Source organism: Apteryx mantelli, chromosome 4 (assembly GCF_036417845.1).
Source record: "Apteryx mantelli isolate bAptMan1 chromosome 4, bAptMan1.hap1, whole genome shotgun sequence".
Classification (NCBI taxonomy): domain Eukaryota; kingdom Metazoa; phylum Chordata; class Aves; order Apterygiformes; family Apterygidae; genus Apteryx; species Apteryx mantelli.
The window spans coordinates 27853701-27879680 of NC_089981.1; the positions used below are offsets into that span (position 1 = coordinate 27853701).

General features: G+C 35.1%; 1 protein-coding gene across 2 annotated transcripts in view; it reads right to left on the reverse strand.

Annotated features, from left to right (window-relative positions):
* PDE3B (phosphodiesterase 3B) overlaps positions 1 to 25980 on the reverse strand; it is a 94754-nt gene that overhangs the window by 12152 nt on the left and 56622 nt on the right. The window contains exons 2-11 of one of the 2 annotated variants that reach the window (XM_013957908.2): positions 18902 to 18952; positions 17133 to 17381; positions 13900 to 14042; positions 10119 to 10225; positions 7650 to 7860; positions 7047 to 7120; positions 6464 to 6567; positions 5587 to 5718; positions 3302 to 3413; positions 371 to 484 (exon numbers count right to left, since the gene is read on the reverse strand). In XM_013957908.2, the coding sequence (XP_013813362.2) occupies positions 371 to 484; positions 3302 to 3413; positions 5587 to 5718; positions 6464 to 6567; positions 7047 to 7120; positions 7650 to 7860; positions 10119 to 10225; positions 13900 to 14042; positions 17133 to 17381; positions 18902 to 18952 (1297 nt within the window). The remainder of the gene's footprint in view (positions 1 to 370; positions 485 to 3301; positions 3414 to 5586; positions 5719 to 6463; positions 6568 to 7046; positions 7121 to 7649; positions 7861 to 10118; positions 10226 to 13899; positions 14043 to 17132; positions 17382 to 18901; positions 18953 to 25980) is intronic. The other variant, XM_013957909.2, reaches the window with a different exon arrangement.

Below are 25980 nucleotides of genomic sequence, written 5' to 3' on the forward strand. Positions count from 1 at the left end.
TTCCTAATAAAATTAAGAAATATTAGTCTAATGTATTTCAAATGCTGAAAATATGCTGACTGTAGCAGTATACAGAGGTTCCACTCAGCAAAGAAAACTTAATTGAAACAATATCCCTGGCTAATAAACCAAGCACTACCACAATTATTCATCCAATAATTATTCTAAAGCCAACTGCATGATACTTATGAATGGTATGTACTAACACTGTCTTATCTCTAACTGCCTTATTTTAAAATATTAAAAATATTTGAGTGATAAGAATAATGGGAGTTTTTTTCCTGAGTAATTTTCAATCCATTCATTTTACCTATTGTAGTTTCATTAAAACATTCTTACAAGAAAAAGAATAACCTATGTGGATACATACCCATATCACTTTCCATTATATGCTCATTATGAATTTGCTGAAATCCAGGAATAGGCCGTGTTGTTAGATACCATACTGCATGAAGAACATCTGTGGCATGTATACGATTGTGATCTGAAAATAATCAAAATATTAGATGAGCTACTTTCTTTACACTCTTTTGCCCCAGACTTTGTGTTTAAATTCCTTAATAAATTCCATACTAAATTAAAAAAAAAATTCCTAAAAAAACCTTTTACTTGTAATATTTTTCAAATTTGGCCCAAACATGATACTTCAGATTTGCCTTTTGCTTCTCATGAAGTTTTATTTGAGATGACATAATTCTTATTCTTTCCTTTTTCCTACTTGTTTTGTAAAACTTACCAAGAACAATGTAAAGTCTTTCCACAAGGAAACGTCATCTAACACACATGTATATTAACTGTCTATGTATCTTTTAAAACAAGAAAGTTAACTTTAAAATGTAGTAATACATAAAATATCAAAACAATGGTCTATGTTTAACTTATATTAATGGTGTGGAGAAACAGGACCAGAAAAATGAAGCAAAAGACAGAAACAATAGAACTAACGCATCAGAATGGGCTTGTGGTTTACACTGTACTTCATGTGAAGTTAACTTTATTCATCTAAAAATCACGCCTATTGCTCTAATTTTTTAACATGTAATTATCTGTTTTTGAGTGCTCTATTTCTGTAGAAATATCAGGGCAATAAATAGTATAGAAAAGTCAGTAAAATGATTAATAAGTTATTTCCAAATTAGTAAGAATTCCAAGTTAATTGAACTTGTCCATATATAATCCAAAGAGTTAAAATAAAAAATAGTTAAAATTATATTTCTAATAGGATCTCATGGAATACTGTCAACTTTTTTCTTTAGAAACAAAATAAACTTTTGTGAGACATAAGCATGAATACAGAAACTAAAGTCCATATGAAACAGTAAAAATTTAGTGTGAAAAAATGCATGTTTGTGCCATACAAGAATGACCAGTCTCATTAGGGCTTAACATATTAAAAGTTATTTGGAATGAGACATAAGGTTGGGAAGACCAAAGCATCCCAGAGACAATAAGTTTAATCATTTGTCAAGTATACATAGGACAATTCTTTACTTTTATGAAGTCTTCTCGTGTCCTGAGAAACTCATTAATGAAGTGGTTACAGTTAAAACTAGTTTGCTTTCTTTGTCAGCATATTTGAATATGGGTGGATTGGGAGAGAATGCTTTCATGAATAAATTCCACACAAGTCTGCCCAAATTTTTTCTTTCTTTGCTTGTTTTTAATGTAGGCCAACCATTCATATATGTTGAGTTTTCAGTATGTGTAGGATCCAACCTTCAAAACCTTGTGTGTTGCTAGTGGGTGAAAAAATTCTGATATTTGGGCAAATTAAGCAATTATCCATACCAGAAACAAAAGGAAGATATGTGCATGAGGGAGGGAGGAAGGGAGGGGATTTTTTGTTTTCTGTTTGTTGTCTTATTACTGGGTTCCAAAAAAGGAAAATAGTAACGGGTTGAAAATACGACATCAGCTACTACAGGTTTACCCCAAGGAGAATTCTGAGTCTGTAAGGCCCTTCCCAGGATGATGGTCTTGACTTGCACAGAATGGGAATTTCATGTCTCTTCTGAAAAAGCTTTGAATGGGAACCTTTACAAGTGAGAGGTATTTACTTGTGGAGGTCCTCCACAAACAGATAAGTGGGGTGTGGAAGAAAGTTTATCCACCTGTGAAACAGCTAGAAAAAAAGAATTTAATTGATAGGATGAATGGTAAATATATTTTGAAAGACAGAAGTAAAATCCAAAAGATCTTACTAATTTGGAACAGTAATCCAAATTCAACTAGAGGACAGTCAGTAAAGACAGCAGAAAAGTGCTGCACTTGGGGACATCAAACAAATGAATACAAAATGGATAATAACTGCCCAAGAAACGGTATGCTGCAGAAAGGATTAGGGAGATGGATCACAGAATGACTATAAAACTACGCATGCTATTAAACGATGTGTCAAGTGTGCAAACCTGGAAGTAATTATTCTGGCATTTTTGGATATGGTAAAGCCAGAGAAGACCTAGAAACATGGTAGGTATAAAACACAAGTACTTAGGAAGGAAAAATTAAAAGAATTGATTTTGTCTAGAAAGAGGGACTTTGCAAAAACATAATAAAACTTCAAAATAGAAGAAAATTCATTAAAAAAGTTTGGACAACTGTTCCATCCACCACAGAAGATGAAAAGAAAAAATCTAAAAGGGCAAATATTCTATAAGGGAGACTTGGATTAAATATAATGGAAAAAATGAATTTAAATTGGTAATAGAGGCTATATCACTGACTGTTTTCAAGAAACAAGCTTGATAAATATCAAACATCTGCTAGGCATACTTCATCAGACCTGAGAGTCAGGAATGAATTAAGTGACCCTTTAAATCAGTGATGGTGAGCCACTAGCATTGCGAGTGATCTGGCACCTACGGGAATCTGGGTTGGCACAAACATCTGAGTTACCTTTTTTTAATATATATATATATATATATATAAATTTGGCAGACCTAAACAGAAAGATGAATTATTACTGCCAAAATTCTTATTTTCCTATTATTGTATCAGAGACCTAATCCAAAATTCTGTTAAATCAACAAATATTCTCCCATTGACTTCAGTAAGTTTGATTTAACTATGCATTCAAATTCTGTAAGATTATATTGAACCTATACATAAACAAACTAAATTTTTGAGTCCACCAATTTTTCTGCAGTACATCAAATCTTCTCAAAATCTTGACAAATATATGAATTTAAAATATATTAAGCGTGGACATCATCTACATCTGTGTTAAACATTAAACTAAAACACATACTAAAGGGCAGATACTAGTATAAAAGAAAAACACATTTAATTGGACATTACTTACAGGGAATATCTCGGTAGCCATTTTCAAGTGCACAGAAGTAATTCATGAATTCTTGAGTTGGGATTTTGAAAATTTCAAACAAACCAGTATCTTGAAACAAGGTATAAGTTACCTAAATACATATTAAAATGAACTTTAGTCTGAAAAGTCACAACATCTAAGCCTATTCTGCTTTTCAACTTTAAAAATATTCCTGTTTTTTTAATTTTGCCTGCTGATAGAGCTGGAAATTACTGAAATTCCATTAAAGATTATTTGAAACCTAACGTCATACATATATAAGCTTAAATTTTTCATGTTAAAAACATCATTATTTTGTAATATTCTCTCAAATACATAATAATAAAGTTTTTATTTCTCTACTGATAAATCCTACGTGCAACTGATTACTTTTAATAATAATCTCCAAAGCTTTTTCATCATATGTTAGAGAACTCATGCTTTGTTCCATTATTGACCTAAAAAGAAATCTAAATTCTTATTTATATTATTCAAAATTCAGATTACCTTACTACAGAAACCAATCAATGAAAAATGAATTTTCTGTCTATTTTTCAGACTTTGGCAAAGAAATACCATATTTTATTCATTATTACTTATCTTAGTCTTTAAAAATAAGCTAGCTGGCAAATCATATTTTTAAAAATGCACTCAGACCACACACATGTGCATATACTGTTCAAATGTATTTTGGTTTACAAGTAGAACTTAGTGACTGCAAAAAAACGAGGGGAAAAAAAAGAGAGACTGCAAAAATTAAGAAAGTCTTTCAAAACAAGACACCGCTTCTCATTCTGTCACCTCTTTCTCACACACTTGATAGAAAGAATACATTCTGAAGTACAGGAAGTCTCAAAGGTTCATGAGAGCAAAATGAAGGGACATTTCTCCTTCCACCTGTCCCGGCTGCTCCCCTTACACGATTTGAGAACCAGAAATAAAAATGTTCCCTTCTGAGTCCATACATTTGGTAATGGTAAAACACGCTTTTTCTTCAGCTATTAACTGAGATATGTATCAGATGCCTTAAACATAATAGAAAAGGACAGGGGTAGGAAGAGGAGAACAGGTAATGCATATACACGCAATATTAGGAAGAATTGTTCTGGCAGAGATAAGTAGAAACCTGCACATGTAGGTACTTAGAGGCTTGCACTATCCCCTAGATTGCACACATACTAAATGCAAGCTAATATAGGTCATAGAGCTACTGCAAAAACACCTCAAAAATGGATTGGGGCATCCTAAACTGCACTAATAGCAGTCAGCAACTGAGGTGACAAAAGACCTGGAATGAACAGACAAGATTTACTTAGGAATCAAAGAGCTGTGAAAAACACTTAAAATACTGCCAACCTTTGGGCAAACAAGACTAACTGAAGATTTAAAACAATACCCAGAATATCTTGCATTACGGGTGAGGAGTGGGTGGGAACCAAACAGTGTCTAATGAAAAAAGTGGAATTATCCCCACTGCTTTTTCTTCTCTTCAGTAGAGGTGCAGGTCTACACTCTACCCTGCACCTGAGTGCTTCTAACCTTTTCTCTTGACTGCAACTGCTTGCTCTTCTCACTTCCCTTGAACTGGCGGCAACGTGTTCTAATTCAGGACAGAAAACTACATTACTAGCAAGAAAAAATATTTTGTGGTGAGATCAGAACCAAATCCAACTCATGCTATAGACCTATGATTGCTAGATCCAGTGTAAGGAAAGAGGCAGAAACTTCCCAATGACATTGATGGATGGGAGAAGCTGGGGGAGAGCAAACAGGATCACCAAAGAGAGCTTTGTAGTAGGTCAGAAAGAGATAAAAGGGATACTACATGCAGAAAGCAGCATGGGAAAAAAATCCCATTGTTTATAGGATCAAGAGGCAAAAGGCTGCCTGAAAGATCACTTCTCTTCCCCCACAGATGTAGCTCTGGTAGAAATATTTTACTGAAATAAAGAAAAAAGAAATGGCTGATAAACCAGGTAGCAATTCTGAAAGCAGGAGACAACTTTTCATAGGAAATGGAACATTATTACAAAACCTATTCCAATAAGAATGAGTAACCTACTTGACATTGAGAATAAAATGCAGAAGATTTAGTGCAAGTTATCTATAAACAAAACACTTTTCATGGTTTACAGTGAGATGGAGTACATGAGAAATGATATTTCTACTTTTCAAGCTAGCATTAATATAGACTTGACTGCAAAACTTCTCTAGAGTTTAAATAAAATATATAAGCATGACAGCTTTATACACCCTCCCTCATACAATAAAGGATGAAGACAAACCTGGCTAAGGATCCTTCCAGACTGGTCTCCCAATTTTTGCACAAGGTCAAAAATTTGGAAATTCCAATTGTTCATCTTCTCCATTAGTGAATCATGTTCTATTAACATTTCTAATGAAGGACCCCGCTCCATCTGCATGAGAGTAAGACACTTCAATATCTCTAAAGTAAGAGTGAAGACTAATCTCTGAACTACATTGGCCAAAAAAAACCTATGAAAATGATAAAGCGTTATTGCTGCTGTAACTGTGTCTATAAGAAAATCCTAAATCAGTGTTACAAGTAGCACAGTTAAAAGCTTGACTTCTCACACTCTTGGGCAGCAGATTCCAGGACTTCTGCAGATGGTGCTAAATTTTCACTCTTTTTTTAAACAAACTAAGTTAATAAAGCAAAGCAAAATTTTGTGCAGGCTAACAAAACTTATTTACCGCACTTTGACAGTTCATTAGTTGAAAAGTGATGTCTAAACCCAAAATGTTAGTATAGCTTATTACACAGTTTGTCTTCCCCCACTTTTAACATAGTGCATTGTATGAACATTCAGTTGACAGTCTCACTGAATCTGCCACATTTTTTGGTAAACTTCCAAGAGAAAATAATCAGTGTTTGAGCATACTTATGTACATTAAATGTAAACAAATTAATTTTGCTTAACAAAAATTTAATACAAATCATCATCTTTTCACTTGCTAGTGAAATTTATGCAAAGTAGAAGTACACAATTATTAAATGAAATTTTGAATTCTAACAATGCACCATTTTCTTTCAGACGTTACAATTCTCAGCAATGCAGGGACCTCTTTACAGTATATTAGAAATGATAAAGAAATACTGTATTAAGATTACTGCAAATATTTTTGCAATTACATGCTTACAAGTTGATTATTTGGTGTTTGATGAATCTTTTCCTTCCTTTCATCTTCTTTCCTCTCTGTATGGTGGAAAGATTCTTTTGAAATACGAGTGCTTCCAATTTCACCTTAAAGAAAATATGTACATAAACACTATCAATAATTTGTAAATTACTGCTGTGCAACAATTCTTAAACTGAATATAACAGATTAATAGCTTGTTTCAAAACCATTTTTACTTAAGAACTTAACAACAAAAGGTTGTAAGGAAAAATCTGTTAGACAAAAATCTATTTAAAGTTTTAGAAAAGCTAGAAACATCACTAGTACTTTTTGTTTCAGTGTTTAGTTTAACAGAGGTGGTAGAGAACTTGTGTGATATATGAAGTACAGGACTATAAAACTGTGAGTGGGAGACTATTATAAAATTCTATTTCTGAAACAGGCAATATTTCAGATCATTTCACTTATTCTAAATGGCAATCTGTAAGATAAAATATATGTATATAAATTACTTCAAAATATAAAAAAAGTAGAAATACAAAAATGTTAATTTAATTGGTTATTAAGAAAACATAGCAAGCATTTGCATATTTAGAAATCCTACCTGATTTTCTGCCTTTGTATTCTGCAGATTCTGATTCTGGTGTTGGAACAGGCTTGAGTATCTGACGTCCACAGCTTACAGAATACATGGAAAATAATTAAAACATTCAGTAATTTTCTTCTTTTGCTACCACTGTAGTGCATTGAAAAATATCTGCAAATTTCTCTAAGTTATGCTTTTTAAGGTTCTTCCACCAAGTGACCTTGATATTTTCTCATGAACTATGCACATACGGTTTTAGTCTGAGCTTAGAAAACAATCACCCATCACTTCCCCCAGACTCACTGCCATGAATTAATGCAGTAGAGGTAATTAATTAATAAGTTTTTAAATAGAAAGAATTAAATTCCTAAGTAGGAAGTCCTCCTCCTCTACGATCTAGAAAATCTTGCTACCCCACAATTACTGTTGCATTTCATATCAAGGTTGAACTATTTCAAAGCAATGGCATACATAAAGCATCCTGCCCCTGGATAAAATAGTTACAGATTAGTAGGAGATGACATCCCTTATTTTCAATACTATTAGATAAAGGTGTTGTTACATATTTTCATTTGAAACATATATGAAGTTACTAAACTTCTACCTGAAGCTTTACAGTACCTGTTACACACATAACCTGCGGGTATTTTAACTTGCTGCTGAAAATCTGGAGAATTAAATGTGTATCCCAGAGACTTGTGTATATTAATGCTTGGTTTTGTAAGAAAATCAGCGGTATCAGGAAATTCTACAGGTGACCAACTGACAAGGGACCCACTGGAGACAGATCCATGACCAGGTGAACCCACAGGATTCAGGCCAGGAGAAGCACCTTCCAAAACAAACATTACATTTGGTTCAGATTACATTAAGAACTTTATATATTGATAAGCCAATGTGCAAGTTTTCAAAATACTGTGTATATCATGCTGTTAAACATTAAGTAGCAAGACCGATTCCAAGTTTTGAGATCTACAAATATGAAGCACAAGATAGGCTACACATCTGAATGGCAGACTATGTAGTATGTTATAACATCTGGCTTTCAAGTTTTTTTGTTTGTTTTTTTAACTTTGGCAAAGTTTAACCACTTAAGCTGAAACTTCCCACATTCTTTAAGCTGAAACTTCCCATATTCTTTGTCTGATTCAGGATTTTTTTTTGTTTTCAGAAAATTTCATCAAAAATAATTTAGTATTGATAACTAACTTAAAGAAAAATATTTTACCTCATTGCTCTGCAATTGAAGAAAAATATGCTTGGTGCAATAAAAAAAAATTAAAAGAGAAAAACCAAAATGTTGTAACCATATTTTTGAAGCAAGGGATTAAAATTGGCAGTTACTGGCCTTTCTGACAGTGATGTGCCTTTTGTTATTGTTGTGATAATGTGCCCAAATCTGCCTAACAAGTCATTAAAAAACCCAAAGTTCGCTCAGGGTCAGTCAAGATAAGAAATCACACCTCCTTCCCACTTAGATCCCTGAAATTCCCTATCCCTGTTCAAACAGTAAGCTAGTGTTCACTTCAAGCTTGTATCTGTGACATATAGGAAAGCAAGCTCGTAAATCTGCACTTTGGCTAGTACAAATCTGACATTAATTTACAACAAAATTATAAGTTAAGCCACAAGATTTTTTTCCCCTCTGTGAAAATACACAGAAGATTATCTTGGAGTGTCCAAGGGAAGTTATATCCATTGTAAACATACTTTTATCAAACAGAACATGCCCTTTCTCAAAGGCTTAAAGAGCAACATAAGTGAATCCATAGTTCTGCTGCAAACTATGAAACAAAAATTCCATCATAAGTTTTGTGATTTTACAGTGCATGATAACACATAGCATGAGCACTGATTGCACTTAATTCCTTAAATAAGGAATGCACAGGTTATACTCTTCAAACAGCGCCACAAATTGATACTTAGATCTCACAAACCTTAGAGTAGGAACTCATAAGGTTTTGTTACTGTCAAATACAAGATTTGGGGAAGTCCACATTGTTAGATGCAGAGAAAAGTTTCAGAGTGTAAATCTCACTCCACTGCTGCAAAAAAAGGTCTGGCAAGTTGAGAGGCAATCTGTAAACTCTCTTCCAGAGCTAAAACAGATTAATATTCCAGCATTAGGTATTAATTTTATTCCCTTTGTGTGCACACATTCAACAGTATTTTCCATAAGATTCTTATCTCTTTCAGTGCATGTAATGAACCTGATTTAGAGATGCATCAGCATTAGATGCCAAAGAAAACCTGCCTATGAAAGTTTCATCCGTTTCAGAGTTTGGCAGATGTATTATGGTCAAGGCAGAAAACTGCAGAAAGCAGAAGGCAGCCCAGACTTTCATGAAGGTGGATCATGAGTGTGAAACGACATATCTACATGCAACAAACTGAAAGATCTGACCTGACTTCGCATGTTCCTTGGTATTTAGAAGAATGAAATAAAATATCAGTAAGTAATCCAGAGAAATTTTTTAAATTATGCTAAAATGGATAGGCAGAACTGTCAGAAAAAGGTCAGTTTGCACGTTTTCACTTAATATGGAAAAACAGACCAATCATAACCTCTGAAAACTGATATACACATTATATCAGCATTTCTATTACAATCTCTACTATCTTATAACACCAACAATGTAAGAATAAAATTTACTCCAACTCCTTCTCCCAAAATTTTATTAAATATTTATCTCAGGTTTATATCAGATATTTTAGGTGCATCTAAATGACACTGTTCCAATGCAACAGCAGTACTAAAAAGGTCACATATTATGGTAAGTGAACGTTGCAATTTTCAGCAAGTACCAACCACTGAATATAACAATATTTTGCAGATACCCAGGATGAGGAAGATAGTCGAGATTTGTACAAAACTTGAGAGCGTTAACTATAATTTTGAGTAGTCTTAGAAAATGATTAAAAATAAAACCTTTTAAAAATATATGCTGCATACTGATGTTATATTAGTGTCACATTTATATGAAAGAAATAATTTTAATAAATGATATACTGTAAGCAGTTTGAATTAAATCTTCGTATGTGTCAGTCTTGACATCCTGCCACTAAACTATACAAATTATAACATCTTACCTACTCGTCTGGGACCTATATGATGAGTCAATGTCATAGAAGACGATCTTTGTTTTGGTACTGCCAGTAGGTTTGCACCAAAAGATCCATTTGAATGAGATCCTTGGCTAAAAAATAAAACAATAAGAAATATTTCTTTGTTGTCTTTATTCCATTTTTGTCAAATAAAATACTTGCAAGATAGCTAGATTGTTCCAATACAGTTCCACCACCATTCAAGAAAAGCAGAGCACTACAATGAAGTCAAGTTCAAAATGAGCTAGACAATACATGTTGATTATATGGAATAGAAAGCAACAGAGAGCCCTATGCAGACCTAAAAGACACAATAAAAGTCTTCAGATTACTTGCCATAGTTGTCACTTTCTAAAACGGATTTTACTTTTCCTGAATGTTGCCTAGAAAGCATATAATATTTTTCTGAGTAATTTGAGTAATTGCTTATTTACTAGCTAGACCTTTTCACAAAACATTAATTTCTTCATTGCCAATGTTTTTAAAGGAATGTTACGGAAAGACAAATTTTCAAGATAATGAAGGTAACTAGAATTTGCTGAATTATTCTGTTTAGTATAATTCCTTAAAATTCTACTGCTAAATATTACACAGCATTACATGAATTTATTATTTAGTGATAATATCAAATACTCTAGTATATGTTTTAACAGAACAGACTATTTTCTAACAGATTTGAGAACATTTGAAAGGTTGGTTAAATTGGAAATACCATGACAGTCTTTCATAGCTATGGCTTTCTTTTCAAATCATTTTTTCTTATTTAATCAACCATTTTATTTATTATCTTAAAACTAAAACCATTTTTGATGTTAACAAAGTTATATTGTACTTTAGTAGCTACAGTGTAGCTACCTCAATTGTTAAGTTATGCCATCTGCTGTTGTAGGCATGAAATTGCACTCCAAAATTCCAATTATGTTTTCCTTTTGTAAACAAAAATGTAACATGTAATCGAAAATAACCATATAGATGTACTTGAAAGGGAAAATACTTTATGTAAAAGTAATTATTTTATTTTAGTATGGGAAAAACTGTTTTTATCTGCATAGATTTCACCTTGTTTAATCAGGTTTCAAACAAAAGTCATCAAACCCATAAATACTTGACTTACTATCATTTGCTTAAACACACAAATATTAAAAAATGCTAGCTGAATTTAAATATGTGAGCAAAAGAATAAAGACAGATATATTATTCTGAAGTCTGACGCTGACATGTTAAGCAACTTTGAACAATGTTTGGGTTGACAACTTTGATGAATTGAATCTTTCACTACTTGCACATTGTTTAGCTATCCTAACTTGGATGCACTCGTTTAAAGCACAGAAAAATTCTACACTGGTATTTGTGGTGTAAGATGACTATTAAGCAAGGTCAGTTCACCTCAGACTGGTGTTTGAATGACAAACCAAACCAGGAGTTTGCAGGCAAATAAAAGACAAGCTCTTTAGAGTTGCATCTGAAAACTGCCTGGATAGACAGAAAAACTTTTGGAACATTAAACCAATTTTTGTAGCAATATTTATTTATTATACCAGTATGTGACACCCTATCTTCCTCTACTCAGCTAGGATTCAGTTGAAAACAGTCATTTATGTAAAAAAAACATTGATTTTTGACAAGCTTTCCTCCCAGGGAACAGTTTGCTGTTCTGAGAGTGGAGGTTCCACTCTCCATTTTTACCATCTGCGTGTTCCTCCCTGCTTCTCCTCTGACACTTGTTCGGTCCCTCAGTGAGCCGAATCGGCTCCCTATTGCAGGAAAAACTATGCCTTTTCTTTTGCTGAGTTACTTTCTGACACTTTAAGGGGCTGACTCACAAACCAAAGCCAATGGCACAAAAAGGCCAGCTGTGTATTCTAGCAGAGAAGGACTGCCTCCTCTAGCAGCAGGAACAGCTATGCCAGTTCAGCTATCTCACCTAACCATATTTGTAAGGTAAGTAAATGATCATGGGGGATTTGGGGATGATTAGGATATATTATAGGTAAAAGGGAACTTGAGAAGAACGATCACTGGAAGATGCCAGGGAACTGGGACAGTATAAGAGTTGGCAAGAACCCTGAAGGGAAGCAGGCAAACCATGAGAAAGGGACCAAATATTCTAGGCCTGTAGGGCAGGGGGTTGAGGGAGGTAACAGGACTGGGGCAATGCTGAGACTGAGGAGGGGACATCATGAGGGGTGACAAGGTGCAAGTGCTAGTCACCAGGGTCAAGGGATAATTTAATGATAATGGACTAAGAATGAGGGTGTTTTCTGCACTGCTGCTTTTAATCAGGTATGCTTGAGCAGGTTCTTTGGTCTGTAGAAGCTGCAAGGAAACCCTCCGTCTCTCGCAAACCTACAAAGTGTCTGCACCAGAAGTGCAAAACCTCAAACTGAAGTCCCACAGTTTGCAAGTTAAAAGTCTGTTCTGATTATTTCCACTGGACATAACAGTGGAGACTCTTTCAAACACTGAATAACCAAATCAGCACAAAAATACAACCTTTAAACTACTGTAATAATTGGCAATAAGAATTTGTGATCACATTCAGCCTGATTTCATATGACCAGCAGAATTGTTGCCTATGGATCAGCAGTAGCAGAAGTATAGCAGTCGATGTCAAAATCATCCCAACTAAAAAAATATCCTGCTATTGACATGACAGTGACAGCTATGGAAAATTATCTATAACAATTTAATTTACAACTTAATAGCTCCAATTATATTTTATACATAAGCCACAATTAAGTCTTATTATGTAAAAACTTGAATAGTCTATTTTATTCAAAGGAAAATAATGTCCCTGACAACTGCCAAATTGTTTAAATGATTTGCTTTAAAACTAAATGTAATTGGACACTTGCTGCACATAAACTTTCATCTGCTACTAGTAATTATCAAATATCAGCATAACTCGTATTTTCTAAAAAAAAAACAAACACAGTGAAGTTTTAAGAGATATCAGGTATGCAGAAAAAAACGCACAAATTTTTACTGATTAAAACTGCAAAAAAATTTCAAACATATCTTTTGTACTTTTCTTACAAGACATTACACAAAAACATACAAATTTAAATAAAACAGTGTGTGAAGTTTCACTCTGAAAGACAACATTAAACAACAAAGTATGTTAATTTTAATCCTAACTCAAGATGTAATCTTAATTATGGAAATAAAAACTTTGTTTACATTGTATTGACTGACAAGAAGAGAGGAGATGACTTTCTTAATCTACCTTACTACCTGCTTGATAACTGTACTAGTAAGTGTTGCAATACACACAATAGTTAGCTACCAAAGGCAAAAAAGTTATATAATTTTTTAATTAGAAAACAAATTATTGGATACCTGGAACTTCAAAAGTGATACATATTTAAATAAAAAGGAGAAGGAAGAGGAAGTCAATAATGGTTTAGAGGTTACATGATTGCAAAACAAACTAATTCATGTTGGACATTTTTCTCATTTCCTACTAAAACTGGTAGGCAGTGCTACTTATTATGAGGGAGCATGCCATTCAACCTCAGAATGACCCGATTTCTAGCTGAGATCAAACACAGCTACAGAAGTATAGTATATTATTAACTTGAAATGTTTTCTAATTTATGCTGGCAGAATTCAGTGACTAAATTCAATGACAAGATTTAATATTAAATACTTTCCCTGCCAAGTTCCAACATTATAGATACAAACATTTTAGAAAGACTACATTTATTATTCTACCATTAAAAACTAGTTAGGTGGTTATCTTCATTAAAACTAGTCAGGTGGTTACCTTGAGGTGTTATATTCCTGATGAGATCTCTTGCTGTTACTCCGTTCCCATCTAGAAGATGGTGATTCTATAGGTGGAATGCCAGAAACTCCTGAAGCTCTTCTCAGCTGTGGTGTTGGCAGGCTACTCCTGCTATTTAGTCCCTGTTGAGTAATTTAATTATGGTTAAAATTTACATAACTGAAAACAGACACTGAAATTTTATTTATTGCTTCTGAAGATAGGATATGATACTATTTATCAACTGCTTACAGTGAAACATGAAGGATGGCATCTCAGGTTGACTCTTAGAGCTCAAGAAAAATAAAAAGCTGTACTTGAAAATATTTTGCTTATTATGATAATTATCAGTTGCACATCTTTTTTTCTTTCCCACATTTAAAATACGTAAAGATACCTGCACTTTGAAATCCACATGGTCCAACTATTGCTCTTCATAGCTTTTAAAAATGGATATCTTTTAGATATGGTCAGTCACTATAGGCTTATGGATCATTTTTCTACTCATCCCAGTCATATGACTCCAGTCATATTTCCAGCATCCAGAAACTTTCCAGCATCTAAGATAGCCTGAGATTTTTATAACTTGGATACTAAATAATGACAGCGCAAGTATTGTGGAACTTGTGGACAAGTCAGCTGCGGTCCTTCAGGGCTGGCTCTGTTTCTCATCAGCCTCACAGCACCTAGCATGGGGTTCCCAGAGCTCCTCACCACTTCCAAATTGGGAAGCTTTGCAAGTTAGACACGCTGCAGCCCAGACACAGGGAATCATCATTGTACATGAACATGAAGCCCTCCGCAATGTGGGGCAATGGCACTCAAATGGTTCTGTGTGGAAATGACCAACGACTTACTAGCTCTGACTTACTGAACTACCTGCCAAAACGTATAGCTGCATTTAGTAACTAACAGAACTAACAGAATCATTGAACCAAACTGCAAAACTTGCTCTGGCAGTTCTGTATCCATTGCACACACAATTTACACATTGTACTCTAACCAAATTCAAAAAATGTCTTTCTGACTGCATTCAGTCCATGATCCACTTGTTAAGTAATCTCTGGATTTAGCAATCCAATGGCAAAAAAATAGGATTCTTCTTCAGAATATAAATGCATATAATCAGACCTTTCAAAGGAAGAAGTATGCCAGGAAAATGTGTTTAAAACAAAAAATACAAACCATATTTGCAGTGTTGAGTAAGGTTTGCAGGGTCATGAGTGAGGACAGGTGACCCTTGGATACTAGGGCTTCAAAAGGTCTGACAGGAATAATGACATTGCAATTTTAAGCTTCACCAGGTGGTCAAAGATCATACTTAACTCATAGAACTATTACATATTTCAAAAAATGAAAAAACGTTGACACAAAAAAGTACACTCTCTTACCCTGAAAAATCAGATTATTTTGAGTTCTTGATATGGGATGTACCTTGACCTTGTTTGTTTTGCTGCAAAGCTGTAGTCATGGCCAGAAAGGTGGAACTGGACAGGCAGAATAAGAAAACCATATCTGCCACAGAAACATGTGGCACTCCTTATCCAACACTACCAGAAAGGGAAGAAGGAGAGTGTATTCTGTTAAATTACATGAACCAGCTCCAGCAATGCTACACCAATGCAGCAAAAAAAAATCTCCACACAGAAGGCAATGAAGGTGTCAACTAAGCCATGTACTCTTGAAGAGTAATTTGTTACACAGAAATTAAGCAATTAAAATCAAAGATCTGAAATCAGTCAAGTACAAAGCGGTATGCAGGAAGCAGCTTAGTAGGTACCAAAGGCAAGCTGTACCCATAAATTGTTTGACAGAGATTATTTGGATTGATGCCTTGAGACAACTTCCAGGGAAGGAGAGGAAACAGACAGCTATAAATGTAAAGTTAGACTCCAATTCCTCCAGGCTGGGCATTTAGAAAAGAAAAAAAAAAAAGCTGGATGACTATGCTTCCTGCTGAACTGATTTCTGCAAATATACATGCGAGATTCACCCTCCGTATCACTTCCACAGATTCATCTGTGGATACTGAGCTTTTTCCCCAGAAGCATCTGTCTTGACAATGGTGGCCAACAGACATTTCACCCATTGAATCTGGCTCATGAGGCAGTCTTATCTGGCCCCAAAATAGCAACAAGTTGACCAGTTTTGTCCAGCCAGTCAACTGTCTGGAAATGGAAGCAGCTACAGTGCAGTGACTTCCCAATTAGGTGTCTCGCATGCTTGAGAACAGGAACAGACTCCCCTGCTTTGGGTCTTAGCTGGACTTAGCAGGCTCCCTGGGGCTGCAAAGGGAACAGCAAGGACAGACACCTAGCAGCAGCTTCTGTCTCCCCCAGCAGAGAGGGGCAGAGCCAGTGCCTGCCAGTCCCTGTCAGTCCCTGTGACTGTGTGCACCAGTTACCTATTTGTCTGGGTTGCAGTTTCTGTAATGGTTGAGAGCAAGCAGACAGTGCCTAAGCTAATAAGCTTCCTTGAGCGCTAGGAAGGTACAGAGCAGAGATAGCTGCAAAAGCCAGCTTCAAGCTGTCACCACTGCACTACCCTAGAACTAATAAATGCTGACGCACTACAGCTGAGTTTGTATATTTGAATGTTTTTGCACTGCATTCCATATGTCATATAGTAACCACATTCTTGCTCAGTTATTTACCCTAGATAAGGGAGGGGTGACAGTAGATACACACATTGGTCCCATAATGTGATGTGCTGCATAGGCAGAAGACATTATTTTTACTTTTAAATAGCTGACTTGTTTCTTTTTCTGATGGTTAGTTTGATGTTTACAACAGTAAATCGCTTGGGGGATGGGGGGGAGTCAATGAAAAAGCCACACCAACAGTAACTGCTAGACCAAGACTGCAGAAAGATCAAGAGCCCTGGTCCTGCCATACCATGAATATATAACACTGATTTTACACTACTTTTTTGGGTTGTTTGTTTATTGTAATCCTGTGCTTATTTTGAGGAATCTCCTGTTTATTTTTAGAGTGTAGACCAGTGCCCTTCACCTGTCTATCCCTCAAACACTTGAATTTGTAATTTTGGTACCTTATCTACACTTTATTCAGTGTGTTTTCACAGCTTCTTTCTTTTGACCTTAACAGCAGTTCACAGGTATTTAGTAAAGAAACTGCTATCCATACAAAGAACATATTTTCCAGAAGAATTTTCTTTGACAAATTGCTCAAAAATGGCAACACACTTGTAAATTACAATTAGAGTCGTTTGACCTTAAGTAGTTTTCGATCTCCTTTTTCAGCAGGGTCCTCTATTTCAGGACACGGGAAGAAACCAGGAAATGGTGTGAATGGATTAGCCTTTGGCTTGCATGTGCTTGAGAAAGCACCCATCAAACTATTAATGCTTCGAAGGGAAGAAATCACATGTGGTGGAAGGGAGGGGTCAGACAGGAGGTCTGTTAGCATGGTCCGAGCCTCATTTAGCACTGAAAGATCAACTCCGTTTCCACTGCCAGCATTCTAGAATAGATGGAAATATTGCAAACAATTAACATTTTGAAACATTTCACTTATATAAAAGTTTTAAATGAGCATCTTATCCATCATCATCTGAAGAAAAAGTATAGGTACATACTTACTTACATACCATAGAGCAAAACTTTATGTTCTGAGAATTTTTATAAATAATCCCATCAAAACTAGACCCAAAATTCTACGTATTTTTAAAACTGAGTCTATAAACACAATTGCCACATTTTCTTACTTCAAACCTCTTTTTAGTAATGATTATAGGGTGATTTTTACACAAGTCAGAGATGAGTCACTTCCTTAGATTGGGAAAAAAGAACAGGGCTAATTTCTGGAAATATTTCTTATGCAATAAAAACATATTTCAGAATTCAACACTGTGATAGGTGATAATTTGTTACATCAACTCGTGAAGTGATTTTACCATGAAACTAGGCACTAAGTACGGGCTATCAACTCGTGAAGTGATTTTACCATGAAACTAGGTGCTAAGTACGGGCTATCACCACAATGATTGTACTGAGTCAGCAGAACGATATTGTATTGTGAAATGTATGCGCGCGACCTGAAGGGCACAACGCACAACGCAGAGGAAGACGCCAGCTTTCATCCCGACCCCCCCCAGCAACAGCCGGCGCAACCACAGAAGTTACAGGCATATAAGGGGACTGTGAGCGGGGGATTGCGCGCGCCGTTGGTGGAGCAGGAGACTCCCCGGCCGCCCAGCGCTGTTTTGCTTACTTGTGACTTGCTCAATTATTCTATTAAATTGGAATTTATGCAACCTGGCCCGAGTGGTTGTCAATTTGTCGCGTTTACCTATAACAAACACTAGCTATCAGTTTGTTCTTCTCTTTTCAAAATAAAGATCTAGGGTTAATTTTTCTTATCTCAATTTTTTATTACTTTATCTTAGAATTAAACTCGGTATTCTATCTCCTCCAATAAAATCAACAGAACTTTTGAGGTGCCAAACTGTTATAAATCCCTTATAAGGGTGCAATTGCCACAGCAGTTTAAGCCTAAGTTAGAATTGATTCAGATTCACTATCTTTATTATCCTTGATTCTGCTGAAACAAATCCTAAAAATTCTGTCAAAAGTGATTAGATTTTATTTGGGATAACTCCCTGAACAGAAACAGCATTGGCTGATTAGACACTAGTGCTGACACAAGAAAGAGGGGGAATAACAAGCAGTCAGAGAAGAAGTGAGATCCTGGTAGCACTGAGTTGTGTGACATTGCTGGGGAAATCACTCCCTAACATTATGCTAAGGGATATTTCAGTCAGCACTCCCTTCTTAGCGGGACTTTAGACTGTTCTCACTTACACTAAGAAAGTACATCCCTGTCAACTTGGTCAGAATTGCTAAATTTCAAGTCTCTGCTAGATAGAATTAGGGTGACAACTCAGGTAACTGTGAATTCTCAACAGAAAAACTGAAATCCGACAGTTCACAGTGAGCTCTCTACTTAATCACATTTCATTAAAGAATTCATAATAGACTGACCTGGTAATAGGGTTTGTACCATTGCTTCAAATCCCAATCCCAAAGAATCATCTGTAAAAAATGAAGAGTAATATGGTGATATGTTAGCGCTGTTAGCACTGAAAAAACAACAGTGGAATAAATCTTAATCATGTTATGTAATATAAAATACTTCTCCCTTCATGTTTTGATAGGATGCAACTTCTGTCATTGTCTCAGTTACCACCACAGCAAAAGCCCTAAAACATGTTGAATCTGCATGGAATAGAGATATCCTGATGATAGAATAATTATATGGTCTCATTCCGATATTTCTGGATCACTGATAAATCATCTAATGTGTACACTAAATTAGCTGGTGACAGTGCTTTTCTGCTTCTATTCACCTAGACTTATAAAAGCAAATCTATCCTAAAATCTCCAATATTTTTTATAAAAACAGCTAAATTATCAAGAAAACCAGCATTTAGCTACCAGACTCAAAGAACAATAATTTTTTATTATTTTTTCTTTTGCTAACTATAAAACATGCCCCAAAATTACTGAGGAAAGAGAAGACTAATAGTGTGTCCTGAAGGTAAATGCACATGGGCTATATCAGGCTTGATAAATCTCATACTAGAACTTCCTACCTGAATTACAGAAGCATAGAGCAAAAAACTTCATAGAGTAGGTGCATCTCAGAATATTAAAGTGGATTTACAGGTAAAAACTTGCATCTAATGTGATAAACATGCAATAAATTCACAACAGAAAGGTACATAAGTGACAGGATATATCTTGCATTAGCTAATTTTCAAATTCATTTAAAGAACAGCTTAAAATACAGCATTCTGTTTTAATTTAGTCCCAGAATAATGAAACCTAATTGCAGAAATCCAGTACAACCCTGGCTTTAGGAAAATGCCACGCATTTCACAATTAGGAAAGAATTCAAGTACTTTAAAAACAATTTTGTGTTTTAGAATTAAAAAAAATTGATATTTTGATGAATCATAAGAAAAGCTTATTGTTTTCATAACAATTAAGACAGTTTGTGGATAAAAAAGGATAAGAAAAGGGAAAAATAATGTTCCCACAAAAATTTCTGGATTCTCAAAACACCATTAAACAAACACTGAAATTTTTCAAATGGTTCTGCATATATAGGATTACTGACACATAAAGCACCATAGGATTGAACCTACAATTTTCATTTATGCTCACTTATTATTACCCAAATGCTAGAATCATCATATAGTATCTTTTAATATCTTTGGCAAGGATGAATGAATATGCTTGAACAGGAACCCCGCGAGAGCCGATGCAGTTATCCTGTCTTGGAGCGGGACGCCTCTTTAGAAAGCTTTTCTAAGGAAACAAAGCATGTACGATCAAGCAATCAGGCGCTCTCTCCAGTTCTCCATCTTTCGCTCTTCCTCATAACTTTTTGAAGCTACTGACCAATCTCCATCAAATTTGGGAGACAAGCAGAACTCAAAGAATATCACTTCCCTGTACAGTTTGTGGAAGTGAGTGACTGGGGCAGGAGAGAGAACCACATTTATTTTTCCTCTGAGGGAGGAGCTGTAGCCAGAGCTCAATATTTACCTGTTTCATTTAGCCTACAAACTAATTAATCACATTCTGACCATAAGCTGTTTCTGTCCTAGCTGAAAGTTATAAAATACTGAAGGAAAGAAGACATACTTAGGAATATTTTGGTGTAAAAAGAAAGGACAAATATTGAAGGTAAAGAAGCTGGAGTAACTTTGACAGAGGTATAAGATGAAAGGTGGATAGGAAGATTTAGAAACCAGAATTTATTATTTCTGCTGCTCACAGAACAAATTTATTTTTCAAGAGGACAAACTTAGACAATCCATTGTTTTCTTTAATTCCTAAACGGAGAAGCAGAGGGGAGAAGAGTCACCTCAAATATGCATAAATATGGAGGAGTCCATAAACAGGAAGGAAATACTGCATAGAGCTAATTATGTTAGTTCCTCTGCTGGTACCACTGACCTCGGCCACTCAAAAGTAATATAACACTACCACGCTAAACTAAAATGAGCAATAAGTGGCAAACAAACACTCTTCAGTGGAGAAAGCTATGAATCTTCGCATTGTTGTCCAAATACTTTCCCAATATGCAATCCTTGCTATTGAGACTGAGTCTCAGGCCATCTTTTTTATATGCCTTTATATCTCCATCACTAATTAAGTTATTAAATAGGAGTTAAATATAACAGAAGAGGCCAAGAAATACTTCCACTGACTGTACTGTCAGTGCATACACTTCCCTACAGATACTTTCCATATGTACATACAGAGCTTGATAAAATTAGCATTCTGAATGATACTGTCTATCTAAACTGATTTTTGAGTATTCCTAGTTTGGTTTTTGCTAAAACACAACTGCTAATCTTTTGGTAAAAATCTAATACACTGTATCAACTGTTTGTTCACCATTCAGAAATCTTGCAGCAACTCCATGAAAAAACACGTTTTACACATCCAGAATCATTAATCACATTAAATAACAGACAACCTATTACGTATACACAATCAGACTACATGCGACTTATTTTTCCCTGCTCTGTCAGTACAATGAAATATAGTATCAGGGTCTAAAAGTTAAGTAAATTTCATGGCATTCTGTAGGAAATCTAAACAAAAAAAATCAGAAAAATTTATTTCATTGATTTGTATCTAATTTAATTATTGTTACTGCATGAACTTCAGAGACTTGTGGCCCTTTATACTAGCTGCATGAATATTCCCTCCTCTTAAAAATAAAATATAGGATGCAATTTAAAATGTTTACTTTTTTCTTTTCTGTTTCTGAATTATTCTACATTATTTTCCAGAGCTATTCAAACAGTAGCAATATTGTAAATATGGCACAGAAAGCATCTACATTAACATAATTAAAATAAAAAGGCAAAAAAACTCCCCAATACCTTGGGTTAAAGATCTCTTGTATTTTTAAAAGCATTTTCTTGCAGGAGTATTTTTTAGTTTCTGTTTGAATATGGTTATAAATCTACGTGTCCTGAATAACTTCATGAAAACCACCAGACCCACAGAAGAACGTCAGCAACACAATCTGAAGATACTATCAGCTTCAAATACGTCAACTATGCTCACTTAATTTCTCTTCTACACAGACCAAAAATGAAAACAACATACAAAAAATGAAATTCACGTCTGAAGTGTTCAGTCTTTGTGACTTTTTGTCAGCCACTAAAAATACCATAATTGACAAGTTTCTACTTTTTCTGTGATAAATGCATGTTATGCAAATGACTGCATTTACAAATTAAACAAATATAAAGCTAATCCTATAGCTCCAGAGCACAGATAAGATACCCATACCCCTGCTTGGTGGTTCACATTCTGCAGCCTTTGAAGTCATTCTGCTTATTTTAATGTGTGAAAGCTATGTTTGTTTCTGTTCCTCTGTGTCTAACACCTCTTTTGTGGAGAAAATACAACGCTCCAATCTGGAGCTTGTCCAGCAGAAGGTCTAGAAAGTGTCACTGAGGAAGACAGGCTGACTTGTCATCAGTGCCCAGGCAAGGGTAACAATGGAAGGGTAACATTTTCTTTTTTCTTCATACAGACACCATTAAACACTGTGTTTAAAGTTAACAGTTGTAACATCCAACTGTCAGGAAAACTTAAGAGTTCTAATCATTAAGCACGCACTTAACCTGCAAGTAAGTTATGCTATAGTAGAGGTCATATTACATAAAGCGAGAAGATCTAAATCTAAGAATTTAGAATTTAAGAATTTATATTTTTTGTTTTTAAGGTGATGAACTACCTTCTCCTTATACATCAAAACTGTATATATATATATATATATATATATATTTTTTAACAAAGATATAAGGTGAAGGTTAGCATGTCAGTAACAAGCGTTAGGATAACGACCAACGGTATCTATCTGGCCAAATCCATGTTGCATGAAGCATTTGGTTTTAGCATGGTCATTATAAAAATGAAAGCTTTATCCTCCACAACAGCAACTAAAATGAGTTGTCCAGCTTAACAATTTTGAAATTCAGGCAGTTTTTTAAAAAACAGCTCTTCATTTCCAAGTTTCCCTTTCCTGACTGACAGTTATTTACTGCATCAAAGAGGTAAATCTTTTGGCTTCCATCTGTCCTCCAAAGCACAGACGTGAAGACTGCATTAATCTGGTTCATTGACTATTGACTCAACCAGCAAAGATCCACATGAGTGTTATGAGTTTTGTTAGCTGTAACAGCAACCTTTGGTACTAATGGCCCACAAAGTTGCATCATCTTGCTTGCAGCCACCATTGAGGGACATGGAAGAGGTTTCTCCTCCTCCAGCTCTTTTAGTAATTTTTCTTTTTTCTTTAAACCTGTGGTGCATTAGCTGATTTTATTTATTTGCTGTAAATGAGATCTTAAGAAAATACTCACGCCCTTGCAAACTCCAGAACTTTTCTGAACCAAACCTGTAACTGCAGCTACTTTCAATGGTGCAGCCTCTTTTATTCAGCATTTTAGCTGTATATATGCACAGACACACATAGTCTATATTGTTATAATTTTGGGGGTCAATCTATAAGACTAAAAAGGTTCAGTCCTAAACTCCTAAGTGACCTCCCCTTTACTTCAGCACTGCCATAGTATAGAAATAGGCTTGAAGTTGCAGAGGGAAAAAAATATTCGTTGGCAAGTGTTATGAGTTGATAAAAGCTGTTGGCTCAAAGTAACAATCTCTTCTACCAAGCAAAAAATGTAGATCACTACGTAGTGGATATTTTTCTACAGTAAATAGGACTCAGTAAACCTCTTCAGTAATTAAATCTTTACAGGGTAATAATTGAAGGGGTTTATTACCTTTTCTTGGATGCTTATACTAGACCACAAGATGGCACTCAAATCCAGAAAGCCTCCCCCCACCCCCAAACAAATAACCATTTCTCACTGTGAAAGGAACAGAAAGTAGCAGCATATTCCTTACTACACCTACTGCAGAATAGGATTGGTCTGAGGGACAAAGGTGGGTGGCAATTTTAAAGGTATCAGCTGATAAATTCTGCTTCTTTACAAAAAGATTTCTGTTTAAAGAATTTACTCCTTAACATGTGGTTCTACTCAGAAACTACCTGTAAGGATACTGCACTTTGTATCTCAGTACCTACTAGACTTAGCTTAATTAGCTTAACTGCATGCTGCGTAACTTCACTCTGGAATATTAAAAGAGTAGTATTTCTGGCATTATTCTTTTGGGAGTCAGAGCTGTAATTAATTACTGTGGATCATCAATAAAAGTTACAAAGGATTCCCAAAGCTGCACTGATCTTAGAGCAATACAGGAATAAAAAGGAATACTGTTTATTTTAGTTTAAAGTGAACAGAGAGACTGACCTTGAAATAGATCTTAGGCAGAACCTCAGCAATCTGTGATTTTGCAACCATAGGACGTGTTGCAGAAAGAACTGTACTCTGTAACCGCAGGATTTTGTAACCCGCTTGCGCATAACATTCTTCCTTACCTCCTCCAAGAAGAAACACCTGATTGAGGAGGGACAGGACTCATAAAAGTTCCAAGCTACAAGCTTCTGCACCAACTGCTTGCTCAGCAGCTCACACACTTCAGCTCCTGAGCATCAGCTTCCAGTGCCAACAACTCAGCAATCACACAAGTGGGAGCTCATCTGAAAATGAAGCTGCAGTGGGCTCCAATATTGCAGATGAACTTCTGCTGAGGTGAGGAATCTAGCCCTCCCCCATAAACATGTAGCCAAATTACCAGTCAGCCTCATATCAGCCCGGCTTTAATCCTAGAGTCTCCCAGTTCAATCCACTGTGGGTCATCCAAAGAGCAATGAACACACTTTCCTATTTTTAAAAAACTGCCTGACAAGCTGCCTTGGGTTTTGAACACAGTTGTATGCCTTGTTCAATAACAGTCAAGGACTGCATAACATTTAAACTTAAGAATTGAATCTATTTTGCCTAAAAAATAAATATCAACACAGTTAAGGCGAGCCACCTTACAAAAACTCCTGAAGTACAAGTGATCTTTTCTGATTCAGCCTTCATCAGTTGGTAATGAGTTTACGTCAAACTGAAATGTGTCACTCAAAGCAGGCTAAGAGTACCCACAGAGGGAATTTACTTCATGGCAATAAATAAATAAATGAAGAAAGAAAAAAAATATTAAAGCACAACAACTTTCCCACAGTCATAATTCAGAAGAATGAATTACTATATTCAATTCAGTACATGTTTAGTCAAACCTGATTTTACCAAATTTCAGCATGGTTCTTTTGGAAAGCACATGTTGTTAGCAGCATCAGAAACACCTGTTAAAAATATGTACATCTGTTTGCAGTAATATAGACCTGTCCTAATACAGTTTACAGTTCAGTCAAAGGGTACAAGCAATATTAATTATTACAAAGAAAAAGTAAGGAAATAAGCCCTCCTCTGACTAGCTTGTAGTCTAAATAAACTAAAAACAGAAGAAAAATGGGAGAAGATAGTCAATGAAAAAAGTAAATAGCATAGCTCTGGAAAAAAAATTAATTATTTTTCTATACAAAAGTTATCTTTCCTATCCTGGTGCAGCGAGGGCCTGTGACAGAAGCGTATCTGTGATAGAAGAGTGCTAATGATGGCGAGAGTGGAGTTCCTTTGCATCTTCTTCGCATGGGTGTCACAACTCCATTTGGCTAAAGTTGTATTTAAAATGTGGTTTAAACTTCTAGAAGTTTAAGCATAATAAAAGCCTATGGGTTTTACTCAAGTTAAGAGCACTGAAATTACTATAAAAGTACACTAAGCATTTTAAACAATTTCTTTTAAAAAAGCTTTTTAAAAGCTTGGCAGAATATATTTGGACAGATAACTATGTAAGGATATTTTTAAAGTAATTTAACTTAAGGTAAAAAACAAAAACATAATATTGTAAATATTCAAGAATTACTCACTTCTGTGCATTTGAAAGCCTAAAATTTCCAAAGTTATACTAAGGGTAATGTTCATATTTATGCAGATATTCAAAATACATGGCCAAAAAAATTGTTTCATAGTTTATGATTCTAAAAAGAAATTTCTGAACTAAAATAAAAC